At 34.1% G+C, this 24,047-nt stretch overlaps 1 protein-coding gene across 1 annotated transcript; it reads left to right on the plus strand.

Annotated features, from left to right (window-relative positions):
* Nucleotides 1-1,088: 1,088 nt before the first annotated feature.
* Nucleotides 1,089-23,711, plus strand: LOC107554617 (formin-like protein 1). The gene is made up of 26 exons (XM_016237186.1): nt 1,089-1,297; nt 8,113-8,196; nt 8,657-8,737; nt 8,862-8,935; nt 9,817-9,900; nt 10,377-10,499; nt 11,261-11,348; nt 11,445-11,521; nt 12,003-12,096; nt 13,657-13,731; nt 14,117-14,227; nt 14,728-14,877; nt 15,200-15,301; nt 15,388-15,622; nt 16,415-16,567; nt 16,720-16,844; nt 17,568-17,770; nt 17,848-18,082; nt 18,483-18,551; nt 18,623-18,703; nt 19,329-19,458; nt 19,702-19,865; nt 19,957-20,058; nt 21,907-22,014; nt 22,098-22,212; nt 23,393-23,711. The coding sequence occupies exons 1-26, from the start codon at nt 1,151-1,153 to the stop codon at nt 23,491-23,493; spliced, it is 3,111 nt and encodes a 1,036-aa protein (XP_016092672.1). The 5' UTR covers nt 1,089-1,150; the 3' UTR covers nt 23,494-23,711.
* The last annotated feature ends 336 nt before the right edge of the window (nt 23,712-24,047 follow it).

The raw sequence follows: 24,047 nt of genomic DNA on the forward strand, positions 1-24,047 counted from the left end.
ACACATCAAATTGACCAAAAGTGACATTATGACACACTCACACACAAAAAATAATCACACAACTTCCTCAAAAATATGAAGGAGCTCATCTGTTTCCAAACATTGAAATTAATAAAAAAAGTTTTTTTTTGTTTTTTTTGGATCAGCAAATCAGCAGATTTCCGAAGGATCATTTAACACTGAAGTATGGAGTAATGATGCTGAAAATTCAGCTTTACATCAGGAATAAATTACATTTTAATATATATATATATATATATAAAAGTTATTTGAAATTGTAATGATATTTCACAATATTAATGTTTTTGTTGCGCATAAGGGACTCATCGTTTCATAAATATAAAACAAAAAATCATATAAACCCCAAACAATTATAATTATTATAATTAATTATAAATATATAAAAATGTATTTATTTTTATATATTATTTGTTTTTGTTTTGTATTTGAGGCACTACAGATTCGCAGTTACAACTATTTGCACAAGTCTGAAGTCATTCATAGTGTGTGCACTGTAATTTGGTTGTCTTTAGCATCCTAGCAACAAACACCAACAAGTAACTCGAGACTCCGGTTGTAGGTGGACATCTGAGTCAGTATCAGGTGTTCATAAGACACACACACAGATGAGAGACTACAGATCCAGCACTAGGACCCAGAAGCTTCCCAGTCCCCGCCTACTCTCCCACATCACTCACTCCTCTCCTCCCTACCTGAACTACACACTCCAGGATGGAGCAGAGAGATGTCGCAGAGACCAGAAGACGACTAAGACACATCCGAATAGACAACAGCCTCGCCTACTGGTGTCATTTTTCTGTCTGTATACACAACTTGTAGGTTTTGCCTACTGCAAATGGACAACGCCATCAGAAGACTTGAAAGAACCTGAACAAGTCAGCAACTATGTAAAAACCACAACCTTTTATGGATTTAATAGTACTAATTTCTATAGTATCCAAGCTGGATTTTATCTGCGTTTCCGAAGTGTCCCACCATTGGATTTAAACTGCTGGGACTAAACAAGAACTCATACTCAAGTTTTTAGAATCAGTCAGCAAGTGTAAAGTTGTAGTTGTACTTCACTGAGCAACATCTAGATTATCTGGACTGTATATGTGTACCTCTGCGTGTAACTCTGCATACAGCCATGGGGAACGCAGCTGGAAGTCTGGAGATGTCACCGGGACGGGACGCCAAACGGCCCCTCAGCACCTATGGGCAGAAACAGCCACCGGCCCCTAAACTGCCCCTACCACCTGAGGACGAATTAGAGGAGAGGTTCAGCGTGGTGTTGGTACGTACATGACAAAATATCCCATAATGCAGTAGACTAAAAGGGGTTTCAGCTCTAATATGTCATTTACTTTTTAAGTGTTTTGCTGATTTGGAATGTAGAAAAACAGCATGTTCAAGTACAGTACTGTATGTGTGGTTGAAGCTGAGATGCTCCACTGCAGTAATTATAAATATGTTTGATATGCACCATGATATGCATCTCTTTGCATGCAAAAGCAACCATCTGAATTATATAATACAGCTAGTTGTACCACGTTAGGTTGTAGACTGTGATGGAATGTGAGTGCACTCATATGCATGTTTGTGAAATCTGTCAAATCTCCCAGAGTATGAGTGTTATGCATCAGCGAGGCTGTAATTGTGCAGCTGGGAGACTTTAATGCATCATTAGGTGTTTTTCATGAGCTTTATCTACTTGTATCATCTGCATCTCATTTATGATGAGTGTACAGTATGTGAGTGTGTGGCACTGGCTGCTTAATACATTTTTAGTTTAAAGTAGTATGGGTAGTTAATCCAAAGATTACAATTCTGTCATTTATTCACCGTTACACCATTCTTAACTGGTATAGCCTTCTTGCTCTAAGCATCTTAAAAGAAATCTTTCACCCAAAGATGAAAATATTGGGAAAATTTACTCACCCTCAGGCCATCCAAGATGTAGATGAGTTTGTTTCTTCATCTGAACAGATTCGTTCAGATCACTTGTTCACCAATGGATGCTCTGCAGTGAATGGGTGCCGTCAGAATGAGAGTCCAAACAGCTGATAAACACATCACAATAATCCACAAGTAATCCACACCACTCCAGTCCATCAGTTAACATCATGTGGAGTGAAAAGCTGAATCAGGAGAGAAATATGCAGAGATCAAGCACCGTTTACAGGAGGAAACAGTCCAAAAAAGATCTAGACAAATACGTTGTTGGGTTTGTATGGGAGAGGACAAGAGGGGATGGACTTTTTCACTGGAGGAAGTGTTATTATGGACTCATATTTTAGCTGAAAGTAACAGTTTAAAGTTAAAAATGTTTAAATGATATGTTTGTTTGTTACAAACACGCAGCTTTTCACACCACAAGATGTTAACTGATGGACTGGAGTGGTGTGGATTATTGTGATGTTTTTATTAGCTGTTCGGACACTCATTCTGACGGCACCCATTCACTGCAGAGGATCCACTGGTGAGCAAGTGATGCAATGTTAAATCTCACCAAATCTATTCTGATGAAGAAACAAATTCATCTACATCTTGGATGGCCTAAGAGTGAGTAAATTTACAGCCAATTTAAATTTTCACCTTTAAAGTAGTTCCACACACCATATTTCAAATATATAATAGCTATATGTGAGGAGCAGACAGAAATTTAAGTCATTATTTACTGAAAATCTTCTTGACAGTTGTGGTCATTGTGGAATCACATATTAGCCGTTAACATCTTCATTTGTGTCCTACTGTATGGAAAAAAAAATGGCAAGGGTTTTAATAAACATGTCGGTTAAAAGTATTATGATTATATAACTCCACACACCTTACCACAATAAATAATACATTATATCAGCACAAAAATGATTGGCCTACTGGCCGGTTATAGTTAAGGCCTGGAACAACCTACTTATCAACTAGTTAGTCTAATTTAAAAAAAACTGTGAACCAGATTCACAGTAGTGGTGGTTTTCAGTCTAAAAAGACCAAATCCAACAGTCCACATTACACAAGTACCTGTGTTTAAAATTAATATTTAGCCAATGTTTTACTCTTTATATAACTTAAATAAGTCTGGCTCTAGTGCTTGTTGGTAAATTTATTCCATGTTAATTAATTTACTCTGCCAATATCCTTAATGCTGTTCCTAAATCAGATAAGCACTCCACACTTTCCCATCTTACAGCAGTGAAAGGCCATCTAAGTATTAAAGTGCGCATGCAGGCATCTACAATGCCTACGGAGAAAGAGTGTTTGGGACATGCTGTTTGTATAATGGAAATAGAATGCAAATAATGCAAGCAGCACCAGCAGCATGTTCGTGATAAAACACACAATTAAAAGAGCAATCACTCAAAAACACACCTAGTCGGGTACAAAATGTAAATATTACATCGCAAAGCTTCAGTGCAATTACCTGTGAGCTTGTTTAGTAAAAGTTACAAGTATTCAATTAAAAACTGGATAAGCAATAAACAAAAGTCTTGCATAACAGTGGGCATACACACACACGCTCATGCAAATACACATTTACAGAGAATTCTGCATTATTTTCTTTGTGAGGCTGAATTTATGTGTATAAAAGCAACAGTTTTGTCCTTGCTCGCACATGCATGTGTTATATAGCTTTTAAAACACTCAAGCTGATGCTTTCTACATAGCCTTGCCAAGGGGAGGAGCGCAAAACATCTGCAAAAACGACAGGCCTGTAATTATACAAATGGCCCGTTCAGTTATTGATATTTTGCATGTGGCCACTTATCGAAAGGACAAACCATCCATCTTCAGCTGTAGTCCAGCCTTCAGCTGATCTAGAAACACTGAGGACAAAAATCTATGAGATACAATGAATCAAAGTCAGCTCTAAATGTATTTCAATATAATTATTACTGCAGAAATTAGTCATAAAAAAATAGGCTGATGGTTGAAAACAACAACAGTATGAGAAAACTCATACTCAAAAAAATGCATTTTTATATTTTAATTTTCATTAAAAGTTTTATATATATATATATATAGTTTTTATTCATTTTTATTTCAATTTTAAGTTTAGACATTCTAGTACATCAGGTTAAATTAAAATAATATGAGAAATGTTGGCTTTGACAACCAGCTGAAATAAATAATAATAATTTTTTAATTGTTTTAATTTAGTTTCAGTTTTAGTTAATAACCCTTTTTTAAGTGTCTTAAAAATATAATAAACATTTTTTAATTAATTAAATATATTATAAAATCCTTGAGGTGATTATAAAAGTACCTGATTCGGCTTACAAATATACAAAAAACTCATGCAAATATGATAAGCTGAAAACAGTATAATCTTCTAGCATAATTCTGCTGAAGGTAAAGTGATATGACGGCTCTGAATAAACATGTGTATTACACTCTGCACATGCACTGCAGTATACAGTATGCTGCATTGATCATTGACGCATAAATTATTGGTGTACAGATTTGCATATAAACATTTAGAGTATTTTGAGGATTCAAAATAACATGTGATGCAGTTATGTTAGCTGACCTTGTCCTGAAAACTGTTTAACTGTTTTCAAGGATAGAACATATAGAAAGGACAAAGAAAGGGCAGATGATGTGTTCAGAAACGGGAGAAAAATAAAGCGAGAGTCGGAAGTGTTTTGTCCTTGATTCTATTTTTCTCCAGCCTCCTTGTCCTTATTTCACGGGTAGAAAGGGTCAGCTATTATAAAGACAAAAGAAACTATGAGATCTGAATTAAAACATGCAAAGATAACACTGTCTACACGACACATGCAAGCTGACAATTATAAGCTTGACAATTATAATCAATGGAGTTGTCTGCACTGCAGGTATTCCATAAAGGAAGACTGTTTGAGAGAGACTGTGTGTGTGTGTGTGTGTGTTTGCCCTAAAGCAATATTTCTGCAGATTGCAGTTTTTTCTTCCATTGACCTGTTTTGCAAATTAGGATACTGTGACATGCTAATGTGCCATACTTAGTGAAGAACTGTAATTTAATATGCGCAAAAATGAAATGACAGCAATAGTCAAACATGATGTTTTGGATGTAACTTTTACATGTCACATACTCAACAGCTCACAAGTTTGGGGTCGGTAAGATTTTTTAAATATTTAAAATATTTGTTTATTTTCTGCTAATCAAGGCTGCATTTATTTGATCAGAAATGCAATAAAATAGTACAACTGTGAAATATTATTACTATTTAAAATAACGGTTTTCTATTTGTATATAGTTTAAAATGTAATTTATTCCTGTGATCAAAGCTGAATTTTCAGCATCATTACTCCAGTCTTCAGTGTCACATGATCCTTCAGAAATCATTCTAATATGCTGATTTGCTGCTCAAGAAATATTTCTTATTATCAATGTTGAAAACAGTTGTAATGCTTCATATTTTTGTGGAAACTGTGAGGATTCAAGATTCTTTGATGAATAGAAAGTCCAGAAGAACAGCCGATTATTTTCATACAAGAGGTACAAAAGTTTTCCTTTCACTTTTCACAGAAAACATGATTTCATTGGTCTGACGTGTATAGATATACAGTGGGTACGGAAAGTATTCAGACCCCCTTAAATTTTTTTTAGCAAATGGCTGCAATATAAAAAAGAGTGAAAAATTTAAGGGGGTCTGAATACTTTCCGTACCCACTGTAGGTATTTAGACTGTTAAGTGTATTTGCTTTGGCTTTTTAGTATACAGTTCTTGAGTCTTTGGTCAGTCTGGGGCTCATAGGCGGGTCATAGAAAGGCTAAATATTAGTATAGAGATCGTTGAGATCTTTTGCAAAGTTCCCAAAACAAATGATAAGATTCCTGAGCTACCAGCTGAAAGATACAGCCAAGGAATCAGACACAAAACAAATACTGAGAATTCCCATCATCTTTCACAGCAAAACATTCTGTTTCATTCTGTCAAAGGATCTCACCAGCTGTATGCAGAAAGTAAAACCACTTTTTAAGTAAAGAAAAACAACAACAAAAACAGTAGGGCATGTGGAAATATGAGGATGAAATTTCCCAAAATGCCTCCGAGGGAATAGCAACACCTGATCAAACCAAAAAATAAAATTAACTTAAATGATTTTAGCAAATGGCTGCAATATAAAAAAGAGTGAAAAATTTAAGGGGGTCTGAATACTTTCCGTACCCACTGTAGGTATTTAGACTGTTAAGTGTATTTGCTTTGGCTTTTTAGTATACAGTTCTTGAGTCTTTGGTCAGTCTGGGGCTCATAGGCGGGTCATAGAAAGGCTAAATATTAGTATAGAGATCGTTGAGATCTTTTGCAAAGTTCCCAAAACAAATGATAAGATTCCTGAGCTACCAGCTGAAAGATACAGCCAAGGAATCAGACACAAAACAAATACTGAGAATTCCCGTCATCTTTCACAGCAAAACATTCTGTTTCATTCTGTCAAAGGATCTCACCAGCTGTATGCAGAAAGTAAAACCACTTTTTAAGTAAAGAAAAACAACAACAAAAACAGTAGGGCATGTGGAAATATGAGGATGAAATTTCCCAAAATGCCTCTGAGGGAATAGCAACACCTGATCAAACCAAAAAAGAATGATTTAATCAGTGGTGTTTTCTTAATGTTGCTCATAGTCAGAGATTTGAACAAACCAATATTCCTAAGTATTAAACTTAAAGGGATAGTTCACACACAAATGAAAATTACCCCACGATTTACTCACCCTCAAGCCATCCTAGGTGTATATGACTTTATTCTTTCAGACGAATACAATCAGAGTTATATTAAAAAATATCCTGGCTCTTCCAAGCTTTATAATGGCAGTGAATGGGTGTTGAGATTTTGAAGCCCAAAAAAAGTGCATCCATCCATCATAAAAAATACTCCACACAGCTCCGGGGGGTTAATAAAGGCCTTCTGAAGCGAATAGATGCATTTGTGTAAGAAAAATATCTTTATTTAAAACTTTATAAACGTAATCTCCAGCTTCCGCTAACTGTCGTACTCGTGTTCACGAGAGTGTCGTTCCAGCCAATGACATAGGAATAGTGTAAGCTATAAATATAGTTTTTAAATTGAAAACTTATTTCACAATATTACTGTGTTTACTGTATTTTTGATCAAGTAAATGCAAACTCGGCAAGCAAATGAGAATGGAAGATGACCTTGAAGATGATTTTCATAACATTTTAGGGGATTTACATGCAGCGTGCACACACTGTGTGTTCAGTATCATCCGATGCTCAGATGAGTCACTGATTAGGTAATTCTGTAGGGCCATAACAGTGTGTGTGTGTGTGTGTAACACAAATGCAAACACTCATGCTGTTCATAAATAATTTAGGAGATCGTCATAGCAACAGGACATTCACACAGCACTATTCTGCCGGTTCAGAAAGGGCATTCTTAGAGTCAGCATACCTCATTATACATGTGATCTGTCCGCTGCTCGTAAACCGGCTCACAAGACACAGCCGCTTACTCAGTTCATATGTGACCATCTGCAAACAAGTGTAACGTGTGACTGGTGCCACAGTAACTCTGCATTTAAACATAGCAATAGTCTGGGAACATATTACAACTAGATCGGAAGAAAATGTGGACTGTGCAAAACTTGCCACTGAGATGTTTGGGTGCTATGGGTGATTGGCAGGGCGTTGTTGTTGTTTTTTTTGTGAATAGAAATTAATACTTTTCTTTAGTATTGACACGTTAAACTGATCAAAAGTGACAGCAGATACATTGAACATTTTTCTATTTAAAATTTTCAAATGTTGTTCTTTTGAGCTTTATTTTTGTCAAAGAATTCTAAGAAAAAGAATCAGTTCAGTTTTATGAACTATTTAATGTTTGATTCAGTTTTAACAAAAAAATATTAACAATTTTATTGTATATTTGATCAAATAAATGCAGCGTTCTTTCAAAAACACTCCAAACTCTTACTCTCTAAAAAACTCAACCATGAATAATGCTTCGCAATAAAGTTCTTTGCTGAGCCCAAAAGTGCTGTAAAAATCATTTTTAAGAGTTTGTCTCAATGCAATAGAACTAATGACTCTGTAGAATTAATATAAATGAATTCAGATTTACAAAAAGGTTGATGTTGATTTGTCTCTTGCTCTGTGATTGTAGAATTCCATGAATCTTCCACCTGACAAAGTGAAGCTGCTCTGTCAGTACGACAACGAGAAGAAATGGGAGTTAGTGTGTGACCAGGTGAGTTCAGGGCAAAAACATAAAAACATTTACCTTTTACACATTTTCATTTACCATAAAGCTGTTTTTACTACCCTAAACCACATATCACACCATTAAAGGGGACATATAATGAAAAACACAATTGTCCTTGCTCCTTAAAAACTAAAAAAAAAAAAAAAAACCTTTCTCTCCAGTTCACCCAGAGCATTTATTGAAATGATATCACATCACCACCATATGACCACATAAATAAATAAATATTCAGCAAGTGGCTGGCAATCATAGCATTTACACATCAACGTCTTAAAGGTACAGAAACATTAAAGATCATGAGGGTGGAAAATGTTTATGAAAAAAATTATTTAAACTGCTTCTGATACAAGAAATGTGACTAATTGTATATGTGGTTTGAAAAAAGTGCAGGGAAAAAATCCTCTTTAAAGCTGAGATTACTATTCCTTCTGGTTTCTCTCATCAGGAACGGTTCCAGGTGAAGAATCCTCCGTCAGCATACATTCAGAAACTTAAGAGTGTATTAGAGCAGGGAGGAGGCAGAAAGGTACAGATATATGTTTGTGTGTGTTTAAATCTGAGAGTGAGATACAGAGCTTGTCTAGTTATTATTAAACTGAAATATGTAAATTATTTTAATTCATAAAATTATATGTGTGTGTGATTTGTAGTTTAAAAGGCGAGTCCAAGAATCCACACAAGTTCTAAGAGAGTTGGAGATCTCTTTGCGCACCAATCACATCGGGTAAGAGCCCTCACATGACAATGCATGTTACTGGCCTGATTACAAAATACATGAATAGACTTTTTTAAACTTAAAGTTTATCACGTTAAAGGAATAGTTCACCCCAATTTGCTGAAAATGTACTTACCCTCAGGCCAGCCAAGATGTAGATGCATTTGTTTCTTCATCAGATTTGGAGAAATGTAGCAATACGTCACTTGCTCACCAACGGATCTTCTGCAGTGAATGGGTGCCGTCAGAATGAGAGTCCAAACAGCTGATAAAATTCCCCAAATAACCCACATGCCAAATCTGTCATTAAGAAGTTTTTTTACTTCAAACCACTGTTTCTGGCTAAAATAAGAGTCCTCTATCCATAATATTGCTTTCTCCATCCATTGTGTCTGCCTAAAACAGCCTTGTCTGAATCAGAAGAGAAATATGTACAGATTACCGAATGCACAAATCACTGAGCATCATTTACAAGTGAAAACAGTATAAAACAAATATGTTGGTGGATTTTGATGGGAAAGGATGTACTTTTTCAATGCAGTATGGATTATTATGGATTATAGACACTCATTCCGATGGTACCCATTCACGACAGAGGATCCATTGGTGAGCAAGTGATGTAATTTTAATTTCTCCAACATTACATTCTCCAAATTTGTTCCCATGATGAAACAAACTCATCTACATCTTGGAAGACCTGAGTAAATGGTGAGTACATTTTCAGCTAATTTTCATTTTTGGGTGAACTATTCCTTTAAATGCAGGTTTCTGAAACCTGGAAGTCTGGAAATATCTGTGTCGACACTGGACTGTAATTACTTTGTCACTCATAATTGATCTCAATTGTGCTCCTTTTGTTCTTCATTGTATTGTTCTCCCTGGCTGTTCAGGTGGGCTGAGGAGTTTCTAAATGTAGAAAACAAGGGTTTAGACGTGCTAGTGGACTACCTCTCTTTTGCTCAACGTGCAGTCACGTATGTACACACACACACACACACACATTGTCCAAGACACAATAGAGGAACCTAAATTTTTAATGTGACAAGGCGTCTGGGAAGAGAACATGTTCTGACCATCCAATGTCTGAAACCAGTCCTCTGATGCCAGTTAGCTAACACTGCTATTATATTCATCAGCCTGAGCAACAACAAAGCAACACTATATGGCGGTCAAACTACTTTTTGATGATTTTAGTAGAATTGTATCACCAAGGCTGTATTTATTTGTTCAAAAATACAGTAAAAAAACAATTGAAAAAAAAAATCTGTTGTCTATTTGAATATATTTTAAAATGTCATTTATTCCTGTGATGCAATCTTCAGAGTCACACGATCCTTCAGAAATCATTCTAATATGCTGATTTGTAGCTCATTTCTTATTATTATCAGTGTTGAAAACAGCTGTTTAATTATCATGGAATCATAAGACAGACGCTTACTGTGTTTTACAGATATGAAATGGACAGCTCTGATAATGGAAGCTTTGAAGAGAAATCTGTGGAAGATTTGACCACCAGTGCGACAAACTCCCCTACCCACAATTCCCCACGCTCAGGTCGCCCCTTCACCACAAGGTCAGTTATAGAGTATAAACCACTCTGAAATGATTTCCGTATCATTCGCAAATAATTGTATATTGAACATAACTTCTACATTACTATTTCCAGCTTCACACACACTGACAAAAAAGTCTACAAAAAGAAACATACATTCACAGACCCATGCACACGTGCGAAACACTATCACTGTAACATCAAACATGTCTGCAATGTATTTTGAGGTCAAAACACGTGATCAAACACACACAAGCACACCCATCCAATCACTTCTATCAGGATCAACTGCATTCCTGTTACAGAGTTTGTTTGTTTGTGTGCGTCTCTGTCACATACAGTACTTTTACTATTAACGATTTTGAGGTTTCCAGATGTTGCAGATTACACAATTCTGCTTTTAATTAATTCGTTTATCTATAAAATATTGACTTTTTTCCTATTTGAACCAAATCATCTATTTCTTCATACAGAATTTACTGTATATGTAAACATAAATATCTATATCGCAATGAACGTGTGAGCAGGTTTCACATGATCTATCTTTACATAATATAATCAAATATAACAATAAAAAGAAAAAAATATATACAAAAAGAAAAATATGATGTATATTAGTAAATAAATAAAAATACTAAAAAGATGTAAAAATATTTAAATAAAACATAATCCCAAATAAAATAATAAAATAAAAAACTAATTATATAAAAAAAGAAAAAATATAATATTTAAAAAATTAATATTGAATACAAATATTTATAAATATGACTTATTTTGCTCAGGAAAGCTTTGAGATATTCGCGTCTGCTCAGCCAGAAGAACCACCTGCACCTCTGCATCATGTGCCTCCGTGCCATCATGAACTACCAGGTACTTCTCATCTCTTGCTCCTCTAATCTCGTCTCGTCTCATCTCTTTACTTGACTAATGTGTGTGTGTGTGTGTGTGCGTGTGTGTGTGTGTTAGTTAGGGTTTAATCAGGTGATGGCACATCCCAACTGTGTCAATGAAATCACCCTGAGTCTCAACAACAAGAATGCCAGGTGAGAAAACAGTCTCTGTAAAATATCTAAAATAGCTCTCTAAATTTTGGTGCAGCAGAAAAAACCTACATGAAATGCATCTAGGGATGTGCATGCTGGTAATTTTAGTACAAATAAATCAACAGAGAACTGGTGCTAAAAATAATTCTAAAAATAAATGTATTTAAAAAAATCATTGACTTTAATTTAGGAAACACCCTTCACATTTTTAACATCTTGTTGCATCCATATTTTTTTAGAAAGCTTGTCAAGTTAAAAATAGTTTCACAAACAATAGCAATCAGACTACAAGGGACTGCCACTCATTTTACAATTCCATTCTATGCTGCTAGTAGCAAAGAAATACAATGCATATTTAATAACACTCCTGTGTGTGTGTGTGTGTGTGTGTGTGTGTGTGTGTGTGTGTGTGTGTGTGTGTGTGCTTTGAATGTTTTGTTTCTACAATATTGTACTTCCATACGTGTGTGTTCATGTTTAGGACTAAAGCTCTGGTTCTGGAGCTCCTTGCTGCTGTCTGTTTGGTTCGAGGAGGTCACGAAATGATTATTGCAGCCTTTAATAATTTCAAAGAGGTAAGAAAAGACTAGCCTTCTTTCTCTGTTCATCCATCTCACTCTTCTTATCATCATCATCTCTCCAACTTCAATGTGTCTCCTTGGTCTTATTGTGTACAATTCAACTCTGTGGGGAGAAAAAACAACAACAAGAAATATATCTTAATCAAAAAATAAATAAGTAAAATATACCAAAACATAGTGAAATCAAAAATGTTCTAAAAAGAATAAAAAGACAAATATTGCAATATTAAATATATATTATATATATATAATTAATATATAATTATATATATAATTATATATACAATATTAAATATATATTACCAAATTTAATCAAATATACCAAATCGTAATGTAGTTGAATTACTGAAATAAATGAACTTTTCCACAACATTCTAATTTATTGAGATGCACCTGTAATAAAAAAATACTATAATATGAAAAAAGGAAAACATAATTAAAAAAGGAAAAAAATATTATAATATTAAATGTCAAAAATAATAAAAATAAAAAGTTGTGTGTAATAAAATATGATGAAATATCAATAATAATAATAATTTTTAAAATAATAATAAAGTTTGTTTTAACAAAATGTAATCAAATACAATATACCTAAACATATAATAATAAATATAACAATAATAATCAATAATAAAAAATGTACAATACTAAATATGTATTATAAAAATAATAAAAAAGACAAAAGTTAAGTAATAAAATATAATCAGATATAATATACCAAGACATAATATAATCAGACATAATAAATCCAAATAAATTTCTTAATTCTTAAAAAAGAAAAGAAAAACTTCATTCATTCATACATTTTTAAGTATGGCTTAACTCTCCAAATACTTTTTAGGACCACATACATGAGTAATCATATTGTAATATAATATGTGAAAAATATTTACATTTCATCAGAAAATGTCTAATAGTTTAATTTCAAGGATAAAAGACCTAACCCAAACTCTTTAGTTATTCTCTCAGATGCTGAATGAACGCAGACACACGTGATGAGATACAAGTGTCTGATCTGCTGTTAAACTCAAGTAACTGTGATATCAGCCGTTACACCCGTCTGCACATGACAAAACTAGATCATACACAGCTCGCAACCTCATACATTCACACAGACGTCATTTTGAAGGACTGTGCGTTTATTGTCACAAAGACATTTTTGTGTGGGAGATGATTCAGATGCATATCAGTGACAGCAGAAAGGACTACGCAAACTAGAGCTAAAACCGAAACAAATAGACCTTCTCTGCTTAGGGATTTCACATCCTTATGTCCTCATTGTTTCTGTGAATCCACATACTTTGCATTGAAATGTAACACGGCCTTCCTGTAGCAAGAACTAATAATTAGATATCGGATGGAATATTAAGCCAATAACATATTTTCAGATGATAAATGATCCTGTGACATCAAATATCACTGAAGGTCTCGAAATGTAGTAAAATGTTCTTACTTTATGGTCAAGTACTTGGTAAGAGGCAGCGTACAGTAAACTCAAATACAGTAAACAGTCGTCTCTGAGGAACCTGTGAATGTGTCTGTATGTTCATGCAGGTGTGTGGAGAGAAAAACAGATTCGAGAAACTCATGGAGTATTTCAGAAATGATGACAACAACATTGATTTCATGGTGAGGACATATAAAATGCTTCATATGTATTAATGTTCATGTTTTATCAGATTATTACACTGATTGTACAGTATTTAGCTCAACTAAAAGGACGAAAGAGCATGACAGACATCTATATTTATGGCCCATTTGTACATCGACTTAATTTATCAGTCATTCTTGAGAACTTTTCCACTTTAGGACAAGCAGAAAGTATATACGTATTAATAATCATATAATTAAAATATTCACTCACAAATTCACCATATCGCGTGCATAACATACATAATGCATTGGAATTCCAGACATAGATTAAGGACATTTATCCTGTTGTTATTGACCTTTTAATGTAGGATCATGAGTGTGAGGAAAACTGATCAATATATTTTCCCCTGATCACCTCTAGGTGGCTTGTATGCAGTTTATCAACATTGTAGTGCACTCAGTGGAGAACATGAACTTCCGAGTGTATTTACAGCATGAGTTTACACAACTAGGACTAGACGGCTATCTGGAGGTGAGCGACTACTGTTTAATGTTTTGCCTTTTTGTTTTGAAAGAATGAAAGACATTCATACTTTTATTCAGCAAGGATGCATTAAATTGATCAAAAGTGACACTAAAGACATTTATAATGTTACAAAAGATTTCTATTTCAAATAAATGCTGTTCTTTTGAACAGTCTAGTCATCAGAGTGTCCTAAAAAATGTATCATAGTTTCCAGAAAAAATATGAAGCAGCACAACTGTTTTCAACATTGATAATAATCAGAAATGTTTGTTGAGCAGCAAATCAGCATATTAGAATGATTTCTGAGGATCATGTGACACTGAAGACTGGAGTAATGATGCTGAAAACTCAGCTTTGATCACAGGAATAAATTACATTTTGCAATATATTCACATCGAGAACAGTTTATTTAAATTTTAAGAATGTTTCACAATCTTCGTTTTTACCGTGTATTTGATCAAATAAATGCAGCCTAAAATGCAGTCTGAATGGTTTTGTGTGTGTAGGAGTTAACTGTCACTGAGAGCGAGAGGCTGCAGGTGCAGATTCAAGCGTATCTGGATAATGTGTTTGATGTTGGAGCGATGCTAGAGGACGCCGAGGCCAAAAACACAATAATGGAACATCTAGAGGAGCTACAAGAACAAAACACACAGGTACACACACCCAAAACACACACAGTTACTGCAACCTATATTAATAGAAATCTGTCCTAATATAGTTCTGATATAAATGTTTTCAAGTACATATATACAGTATCTGCTGTTTGACTACAACAATAAAAACAATATGCATTATATATAATAATAAAAGAATAATCTATCTATCTATCTATCTAGCTATCTATCCTGTACAGCACTTTGGTTTCATTCTATTTTGGTTTAATGCCACATATTGCACATCATATTCATTTATGTAAATGAATAAATATACACACTAAATCATATTAAAGCATTCAGTGTATGTTGTGTATATCAGTTAAACACTAGACTGCAGCAGTGTGAGAGTGAAGCTGTGGAGAAGACGTCCGAACTCGAGAAACAACTCATACAGAGTAGGAAAGAGGTGGAACTTCTGAAGGTAACACACTTTGCTAAAACACACACACACACACTTACTTTTACTCCTGTTTCCAGGCTGTGAAGCTTTTTAATGCGTGTTTCCAGGACAGTGTGAAGGAGACACAGGCTCAGCTCTCTCAGCTGCAGCAGAAGGAGAAAGAGAGAGAGACACACAGTGAGAAAGAGCAGGAGCGAGAGAGAGACAGACAGCGCTCCGCTAAAGCTCTGACCGAGCTGGAGAAGATGGTCCAGGTTCTGGTGGATCGAGGTCTGATCCGCATGGACAGATCCGAATCCGGCTCTCTGGAATTACACATTATGCCAGCCGCTAACACAACAGGTGAAGATCCAAAAATACATATAGCCACTGTTACAATTACATCATTACTTGCATCAATTTCTTTATCATTTCTATAGAATTCTAATGATACTTTTTTATTTATAAAAATGTTCTATACACTTTTGTATAGTGTTAAAGAAATGTTCTTTAATCTTTCCAAACAGGGTTATTATCGTTAACTAAAACTAAAGCAATACAATAAAACAAATATAAATAAATAATAAAAAAAGAATTTGCGATGTATACATTTAAACCGTTTGTAATGTAAAAAAATGTAAACATTTTATTTCCGCTTTAACATTTCTCATTTTCATTTAGTTTAACTTGATGTATTAAAATAACTAAAACTGAAATAAAAATTACCATAAAGAATAAAAAAAACAACCAATAAAAATGACAAAAACACAATAAAATTACAAAAGCTAACTAACAACTTTTTTTTACTAAAAACATTTTTAAACTAAAATTAAAATTAAAACAGAAAATGTAAAAATCAAAACTAATTCAAAATATTAACAAAACCTATAATAGTAGTTATACTAAAATACAGTTAGACAAAAGTTAACCTAATTAATGCATTTTATACAGTTATATATTATATAATATAATATGGGTCCTGAAGCAAAACAAGTGAACAACCACTTCTCTGTACAATTTTATAGATTATTATAAAATCTTATTTATTTTGTAAACTTCTAGCAATGTAATATATGCTAATATGAATATTTTATTTCCATGAATACTATCTTTCTGCTAATTTAAAAAAAAATTATCTTCTCTTTTAACTCCAAGATAATAGTACAACAGAAATAAAGGCCTCACCTGTGATGCAGTCCCCGCCCCCTCCTCCTGTCCCCGCCCCTCCACCACCTCCTCCTCCGCCCCCTATGAGTGTAGCCCCGCCCCCTTCACCTGTGCCTGGAAGGACAGGAACTGTAAAGACAGGTGAGAGAAATGATGACAGTCATGTACTGTACAACAAAACTATAAGATGTTGGAATGATTTTGAATGAAAAGTGAAGCTGTGCACATTACACTGAAAAATTTGCTTGTGTTTCTTCCCTCTCTGTGTGTGTGTGTGTGTGTGTGTGTGTAAGGTGTGAAAGGTAAGAAGCCAATCAAGACCAAGTATCGCATGCCACTGCTTAACTGGCAGGCTCTAATGGAGGAACAGGTGGCCGGCACCGTCTTCACAGAGCTGGATGACGAAAGTGTGCTTGGGGTCAGTTCTGTGTGTGTTTTAACTCGACTTGTTGAAATGTATGAAATAGAGGCACCTGAAGATTATTACCTATTATATATAAACCTTTGCTGCTTTGTGCTTTTTGCTTCTTGAAATATATTGTTTAATTATTTATAAAATATTTTTTATATAAACTGTTTAAAAATGAATAGAATTTTTGTTTTTAATATTTATACATTTTATTAATTTTTTTATTTAAGCATATTAAACAGGCCCACCTAAAAATAGAGTTGTTAGAAACATTTGTAGTTTTTTTCTTTAAATATATTTTTGAATTATTTATAAAATAGGTATTTATATAGAAAATATTCTATAATTTTTTTTGTTATAAATGTTATTTTAAAGGGGTCCTATTCTGCTCTTTTACAAAGTCTTGATTATGTTTTGGGGGTGTACTAGAACATGCTCTCATACTTGGTGGTTTGAAAAACGCATTATTTTTCACATAATTTACATTACTAAAATACATTTCTATATTTGTTAATAATTTATAAAATATGTATATATACAATATTTAAAAGAAAAATACAATTCTTGTTTTAAACATATATACATGCTATTTTAATGTAAAAAAAAAAGAAAAAGCTAAATGTTTTAGGAATAATCTTAAGTGGTTGGAATTAGCTCAACATTGATCATCAGAGTTTATTTGAGAAACTAAAGCTGCTGTCACTCATCTCCCTGTCTTTACTCTGTCTGAAGGAGTTGAATATGGACGTCTTTGAGGAGTTGTTCAAAACTAAAGCTCAGTCTGCTCCTGTTGATGTCGGCACTCTGAAGGTGAAAGTGGCTCATAAAGCATCCAGTAAAATCGCACTACTGGAGCCCAACAGGGCCAAAAACCTCGCCATCACGCTGCGCAAAGGAGGCATGAGCACCGCGCAGATCTGCACTGCGATCCAATCGTGCGTACCACAGACACAATTTTGATGCAACCAAAATTTGCATGTTTCAAACTAATCCCAAAGCTCTCTGTGTGCAGGTATAATCTGGATTTGCTAAACTCAGACTTTCTGGAGCTGCTGGAGCGTTTCATCCCGTCTGATTATGAGCTGAGGTTGATTGAGAAATACGAGCATGAAGGACGCCCCCTGCTGGAGCTGTCGGAGGAGGACCGATTCATGATGGCCTTCAGCAAAACCCCGCGTCTGGCACAGAGAATCAGCACGCTGACCTTCATGGGCAACTTCAGCGAGAGCATCCTGCTATTAAAGCCTGTCAGTAAATATATTAGCAAAGACGCTTCAGTCCTATTACTTATGAACGGGAGAAACTGCAAAGCACCCGCCTTCTGAATTAAACAGCCAATCGCTGATTGGTAAAGTCATTGCATCACCGGAGCTGCTGTTTGAAGCTCGGTCTAGTTTGAACAAAATAAGCATTTTTAATGCTATTTAAGCATAAGGGATAACATTCATGGGGCAGTTAATTTCGTATTTTGTTGCTGATTTGAAATATATAATTTAATTGTGAGATTTCAGGATAACCCCATTCATTTAGATAGGACTTGGTGAACAGACTTTCCTTGAAAGGGACTATGATATTAGGAGGATGCATACTTGAATTTAACATAAAATTTAAATCCAAAAAAAAAAATATCCTGGTCTTATTTTACAGCAATTAAATGCCATCATCGCTTCATCCATGTCAATCAAATCCTCCAGCAAACTCAAGAAGATTCTAGAGGTAAGGAGAATTCATTTTCATCGGCATAAAATCATTTCTGCAGTGAAAGCTGATCTTTTTTTTTTTTCTAGATCATTCTTGCGTTTGGGAATTACATGAACAGTGGGAAGAGAGGATCAGCATATGGATTTCGACTCCAAAGTCTGGACCTGGTGAGACAAAACATCTTTACCAAAATGAGATTTTGGCATATAAAGCAGATTTACAGTTTTAGTTGATCAGTGTCACTTCCAATATCTATCTTTTCAATAGATGAGTCACATTGTGTATATACACTGAAAAAGAAATGTAGTAGGATTTGCTATGAAACAGTTTTCACTCAGAAAATCGTAGTACATTTTACAAATAACAAATATTTTTAATATTTTGAAGTAAAAAAAACCCTGAAATAGTATTTTCTTGCAACAAAAAAATTGTGCAATAATCTTTATTTACAACTTAGAAAAATCATTTTTAGTGTCATTTTAGCTAATTTTGTGTCATAAATATACTGTGTGTGTGTGTGTATATATATATATATATATATGTAGGTTAAAATAAATGCATGTCTCATTTGCTTTTGTTTAATTGTATTTTTTTTATCATGTATGTCATGTAAGCTTATTCAATTAAATTAAATAGCATATTTGACTTACACATGAAATACACATAAAATATTTACATTTATGCATTTGGCAGAAACTTTTATCCAAAGTGACTTACATTGCATTAAATCTGATCAGTTCATGATAAACGAGTTGTCAATTTATCACGCATCTCTCACATTTTGGCTCTCAGCTTCTGGACATGAAATCCACAGATCGAAAACTGACACTCCTGCATTTCATCGTCAGCATCATACAAGAAAAATATCCTCAACTGCACAACTTTCACACTGAACTACACTGTCTGGATAAAGCTGCTCTGGGTGAGCGTTGCACATGAACACATTCACATCAACTCACCACTACAACTCTAAGTGTGTATTATTTTTTTATTATTTCTAAAATATTTTAATCTAAAATATTTTTTAAAAGTGTAATATATTTTAATTTATTATATTTGTAACTTTTATTTTAATTTAAAACAATTTAAATAATTATTTTTATAATAATAATATAGAAATAATGAAAGCTGTATATGTATACACTAACCTGCATGTTTCTCTCAGTCTCTCTGGACAGCATCCTTGCAGATGTTCGCTCTCTGGAGAAGGGAATGGAGGTGGTTCGTAAGGAATATCTCCAGCAGAAAGACAGCGCTGTCCTCACAAACTTCATGTCCAAAAACGGCAGTCTGCTGGACTCTGTGGTCAAAGACAGCAAAACTGCAGAGGTGGAGATGAGTTCAGTTCTGTGTGAAATCTTTTCTGAACAGCAGTGAATAATAGCTTCTACATGACTGGATCGTCTGTGTGTCTCTACAGGAGGTCTATCACTCAGTGGTGGAGTATTTCGGAGAGGATCCCAAATCCACACCTCCTTCTGTGTTCTTCCCTGTTTTTGCTAGGTTTATCAAAGCATATAAGGTGATGAAATTATTACACAGTGCTTATTTCACATCAGCATATATCATACTGGTAATGAGAGATTAAAATCACAAAGACACGCAGAAAAAAAAATTAGGTGTAGAAATTATTTTGCACCAAGTTTCACTCAGAAATTGCTAATACATTTCACAAATAATTACAAAGAAATGGCAAGTAACACCCTCAATTTAAGTCTGAATGGTATTTCAAAATGTACTCCATAATTTTTGTTTTATTTACAATCTATTTATTTATTTATGACAGTGCATTAACCCTACATGAAATGATCTGATAAATTAGTTCTGTTTGTTTCAAAACCTCCATATGACATATGAGTATTATTTTAATTGTACTGGTTCTGGTTTAAAATGACTGGTTTTGACAATATACAAATTAATAGTCTTAATTTAAAATCTGTATATATATATATATATACAGTATATATAATCTGAGTATATTTAGCACAACATAAGCCAGGGTTGTTATTGTTATCTAAAAAAACCTATTAAAATTGTTTTCAGTACTCATAATAAAGCTGAAATAAAATAAATGATAAATAGTAGATTTAAAAACCTGAAAATTAGAAATGTTGCTTTGGCAACTAACTGAAATAAAGTACTAAAATTACTAAACTAAAATAAAAAATGAAAACAAATGATAAATATTTAAATACTGCTACTACTAATTAAGCATTAGCGTTAGTTCTGGCAGGTCACGTGAGTCAAGCTTGCATGAGCTGATCACATCTACCTATAGGAATATTACACCTATCGCTGCATTCCTATATAAGCTCTATTCAGTATTATTCAGCAGCTTTTCCGCTTGCTCAGGAGCAAATTATACCCTCCTCCATCCCCAGCTCCTCCTTTCGCCACAGTCAGGACTTGGCTTTCTGATATTCCTTGCTAATCAGACTCCTTTATCTTGAATAAAGTGTTACACTTAAATATCAAGTACATTAATGATATCTGCCTTGTTCTGTTCTGTTAACCCTAGGGGGGTTATTATTGCTGCTCTCCCTGCTCATTCATGACAGGCTGCATGGATGGGCAGGGAGTTTTTTGCCCAGAACAGAACCATACCGCCAAACCAAACGTTATGCTAAGTATCTATAATTTTGACGATAGTGGTCCTGACAGAACTACTAATAATGACTAAATAAAGAATACATAAGAACAAGAATATGTAAGAAAATGACTAAAACTTCAAAATAAAATCAAAAACAAAATTTGAGAATTACAAATGCTGCTTTTGGTAACTAACTGAAATAAATCAGTTTTAAGTAATACAATTACTAAAACTACAATAAACATACATTTAAAAAAAATTATAAATAAACAAATCATAAATTCCAAATAAATTCTAAAAGAAGAAAAATGACAAAAACCGATAAAGACAACTTCAAAAATTTAAATGAAAACTGAAAAAGCTTAATAATACTATAAGTATATATAAATAATACTACAATATCTTATAGAGCAGGGCTGTCCAAACTCGGTCCTGCAGGGCCAGTGTCCTGCAGAGTTTAGCTCCAACCCTAATTAAACACACCTGAAGCAGCTAATCAAGCTCTTACTAAGCATAGAAACTTCCAGTCAGGTGTGTTGAGGCAAGTTGGAGCTAAACTCTGCAGGACACCGGCCCTCCAGGACCGAGTTTGGGCACCCCTGTTATAGAGGTTATTTCAACAATAGTTACTTCAAAAACCCACGTGAAGATCCCACCTCTAGCATACTATTTCTAACACCAATCCTTTTCTCCTGATCTAGTATATAGACAGTATGTGACTTGTTTTCCAGTCGTTCTTCCAGCATGCTGACTGATGGATGAGTCTCTCTTTCTCTGTAGCTGGCCGAACAGGAGAAGGACCAGCGCAAGAAGAACATCTCCGAGACTGATTTCGGCACAGATTTACACATCTCTGACTCTCCTGTGAACACTGCAGTGACTAATAGGGTAACGTGCGACAGACAGAGACAGAAATCCCAGAGAACAGTTAGGGTTAGGGTTAGGTCTCACAGGTTTGTTGATGTGTTCAGATGCCGGCGCTGCCACGCTTCCCTCAGGTGGATCTGATCGCAGAGCTGAAGCGCAGGCAGATGACGCCGCTCGTGAGAGAGGGCAAAGACGGAGCCATCGAGGACATCATCACAGGTCAGGCTGAGCTAGACTTACAGACAGAAAACCAATGCCCTAACTTTGAATATTATAATCAGTATGTGATTGTACCATTGTTAGGGGTTGTATTATAAATGGTGCAAATTTTGCACATTCTGACATTCATAAAGAATGGTCAGAAATTATGAGAATTATTTTATTCTATTGACTGCCATAGTTTTATGTACAGTACTCGAATGGTGAGTAGAAAAAGATGCTAATATTTTATACAGATTTATAATAATGACTATTTATAGTATAAATGTCTAGTTATACATAATATGTAATATAAATATATTGAAAAATTATTTATACTATTTATACTACCCATTTATACTATACAAATAAATAATGCAAATGTAGTTTTTATAAATTATATGTTGAAATATATTTACATAATAAACATTTGTATAGATTCATTTATATTATAGTTTAAATCTAAAAGTAAATATGGTATTTATAATCAATATATTGAAATGTATTCATTTTAATGTTTGTATAAAGACCCATTTATATTTTTTAAACATTATAAATGTAAATATATAGTATTTATTAAGTATAAATATAAAAATATACTGTATTTATTTTATTTTGCATGGACCCATTTATACTGTAAAAATATCAGAAATATTTCTACAAATATTAGACATGTAAAAATATAATATTCATATATATACATTGAAATTTGTTTATAGTCCATTTGCCTAACTGTATATTGATATAAAATTCAATTGGGCCAGAACACTCCTAGTGTTCTTCGTTCCTCCTAGTTATTTGCCTTTTCTAATTCTTTCTTCAATCATTCTGACGTTCTATATTGTGTATTTATTCTGCCTGTCTTGTTTCCCGTGACGTTTCTCTCTGCACGCTCTGTCTGTCTGGTTCTCAGCTCTGCAGGCCGTGCCGTTTACGGCTCGTTCTGGGAAGCGCTCGTCTCGTCTGCTCTGTGAGTCGGGTTTCTGTGATGGGACTTCTGCTTTATAACTCTCTCTCATTTCCTCTCTTCTGTCTCTGAAGGTATCGCTCTTCATCTACTTATGCTCTTCTGTAACACTCAGTGCCTCCCTCAGTTCCTCCGTGTAGATCTCTGATGTTTCCCTTTCTTTCAAGTTTTTGAAAAGCTCAAAAATCTTCCGATATCTTCATCAGGGGGGGGTACTGTTTTGTGTGTGTGTAGACTTGAGGAAGCAGCCGTACATCAGAGCAGACGGAGGAAGACGAAGCGCCAAATGGAAACCAGCTCAGCAGCTTCCCGTGTCGTCTGACATCTCTCTGTGAAACACACACAGCTCATAGCATCCCGCGACGAAGCCACACCACACATGAAGCCAAAAACAGTTTACAAGAAACATTTAAACAGCTACATTAAACTATTTGAATGTAAATTATAAAAGCTCAACTATTTATGTACAATTTAGCAAACAACTTTATGGTGAATCTCAAGAATGTGTGCTTGTATATTTCATATCTCACCCCAAAATTAAAAAAATGTAAGAAATGTGAAGAATTTGAACATGCTTGTATATTTAATACTCTGCATCAAAATTAAAGAGAAAAAAAGTAATAACAAATCAATAATTAAATTATTGATTTTTCTTTTATGCCAAAAATCATTAGGATATTAAGTAAAGATTATGTTCCATGAAGATATTTTCGTTCTTTTATATTTCATATTTTGCTCCAAAATTAAAAGAAAAAAAAAAAGAAATTAAAAAAATGTGAACATGTGCTTGCATATTTACAATTTTGCCCCAAAATTAATAGAAAAAATGTAAGAAAATTGAAGAATCTGAACATGTGCTTGTATATTTCGTATTTCGCCCCAAAATTGA

Source organism: Sinocyclocheilus grahami, unplaced genomic scaffold (genome assembly GCF_001515645.1).
Source record: "Sinocyclocheilus grahami isolate Dianchi unplaced genomic scaffold, SAMN03320097.WGS_v1.1 scaffold19.1, whole genome shotgun sequence".
NCBI classification, from domain to species: Eukaryota; Metazoa; Chordata; class Actinopteri; order Cypriniformes; family Cyprinidae; genus Sinocyclocheilus; species Sinocyclocheilus grahami.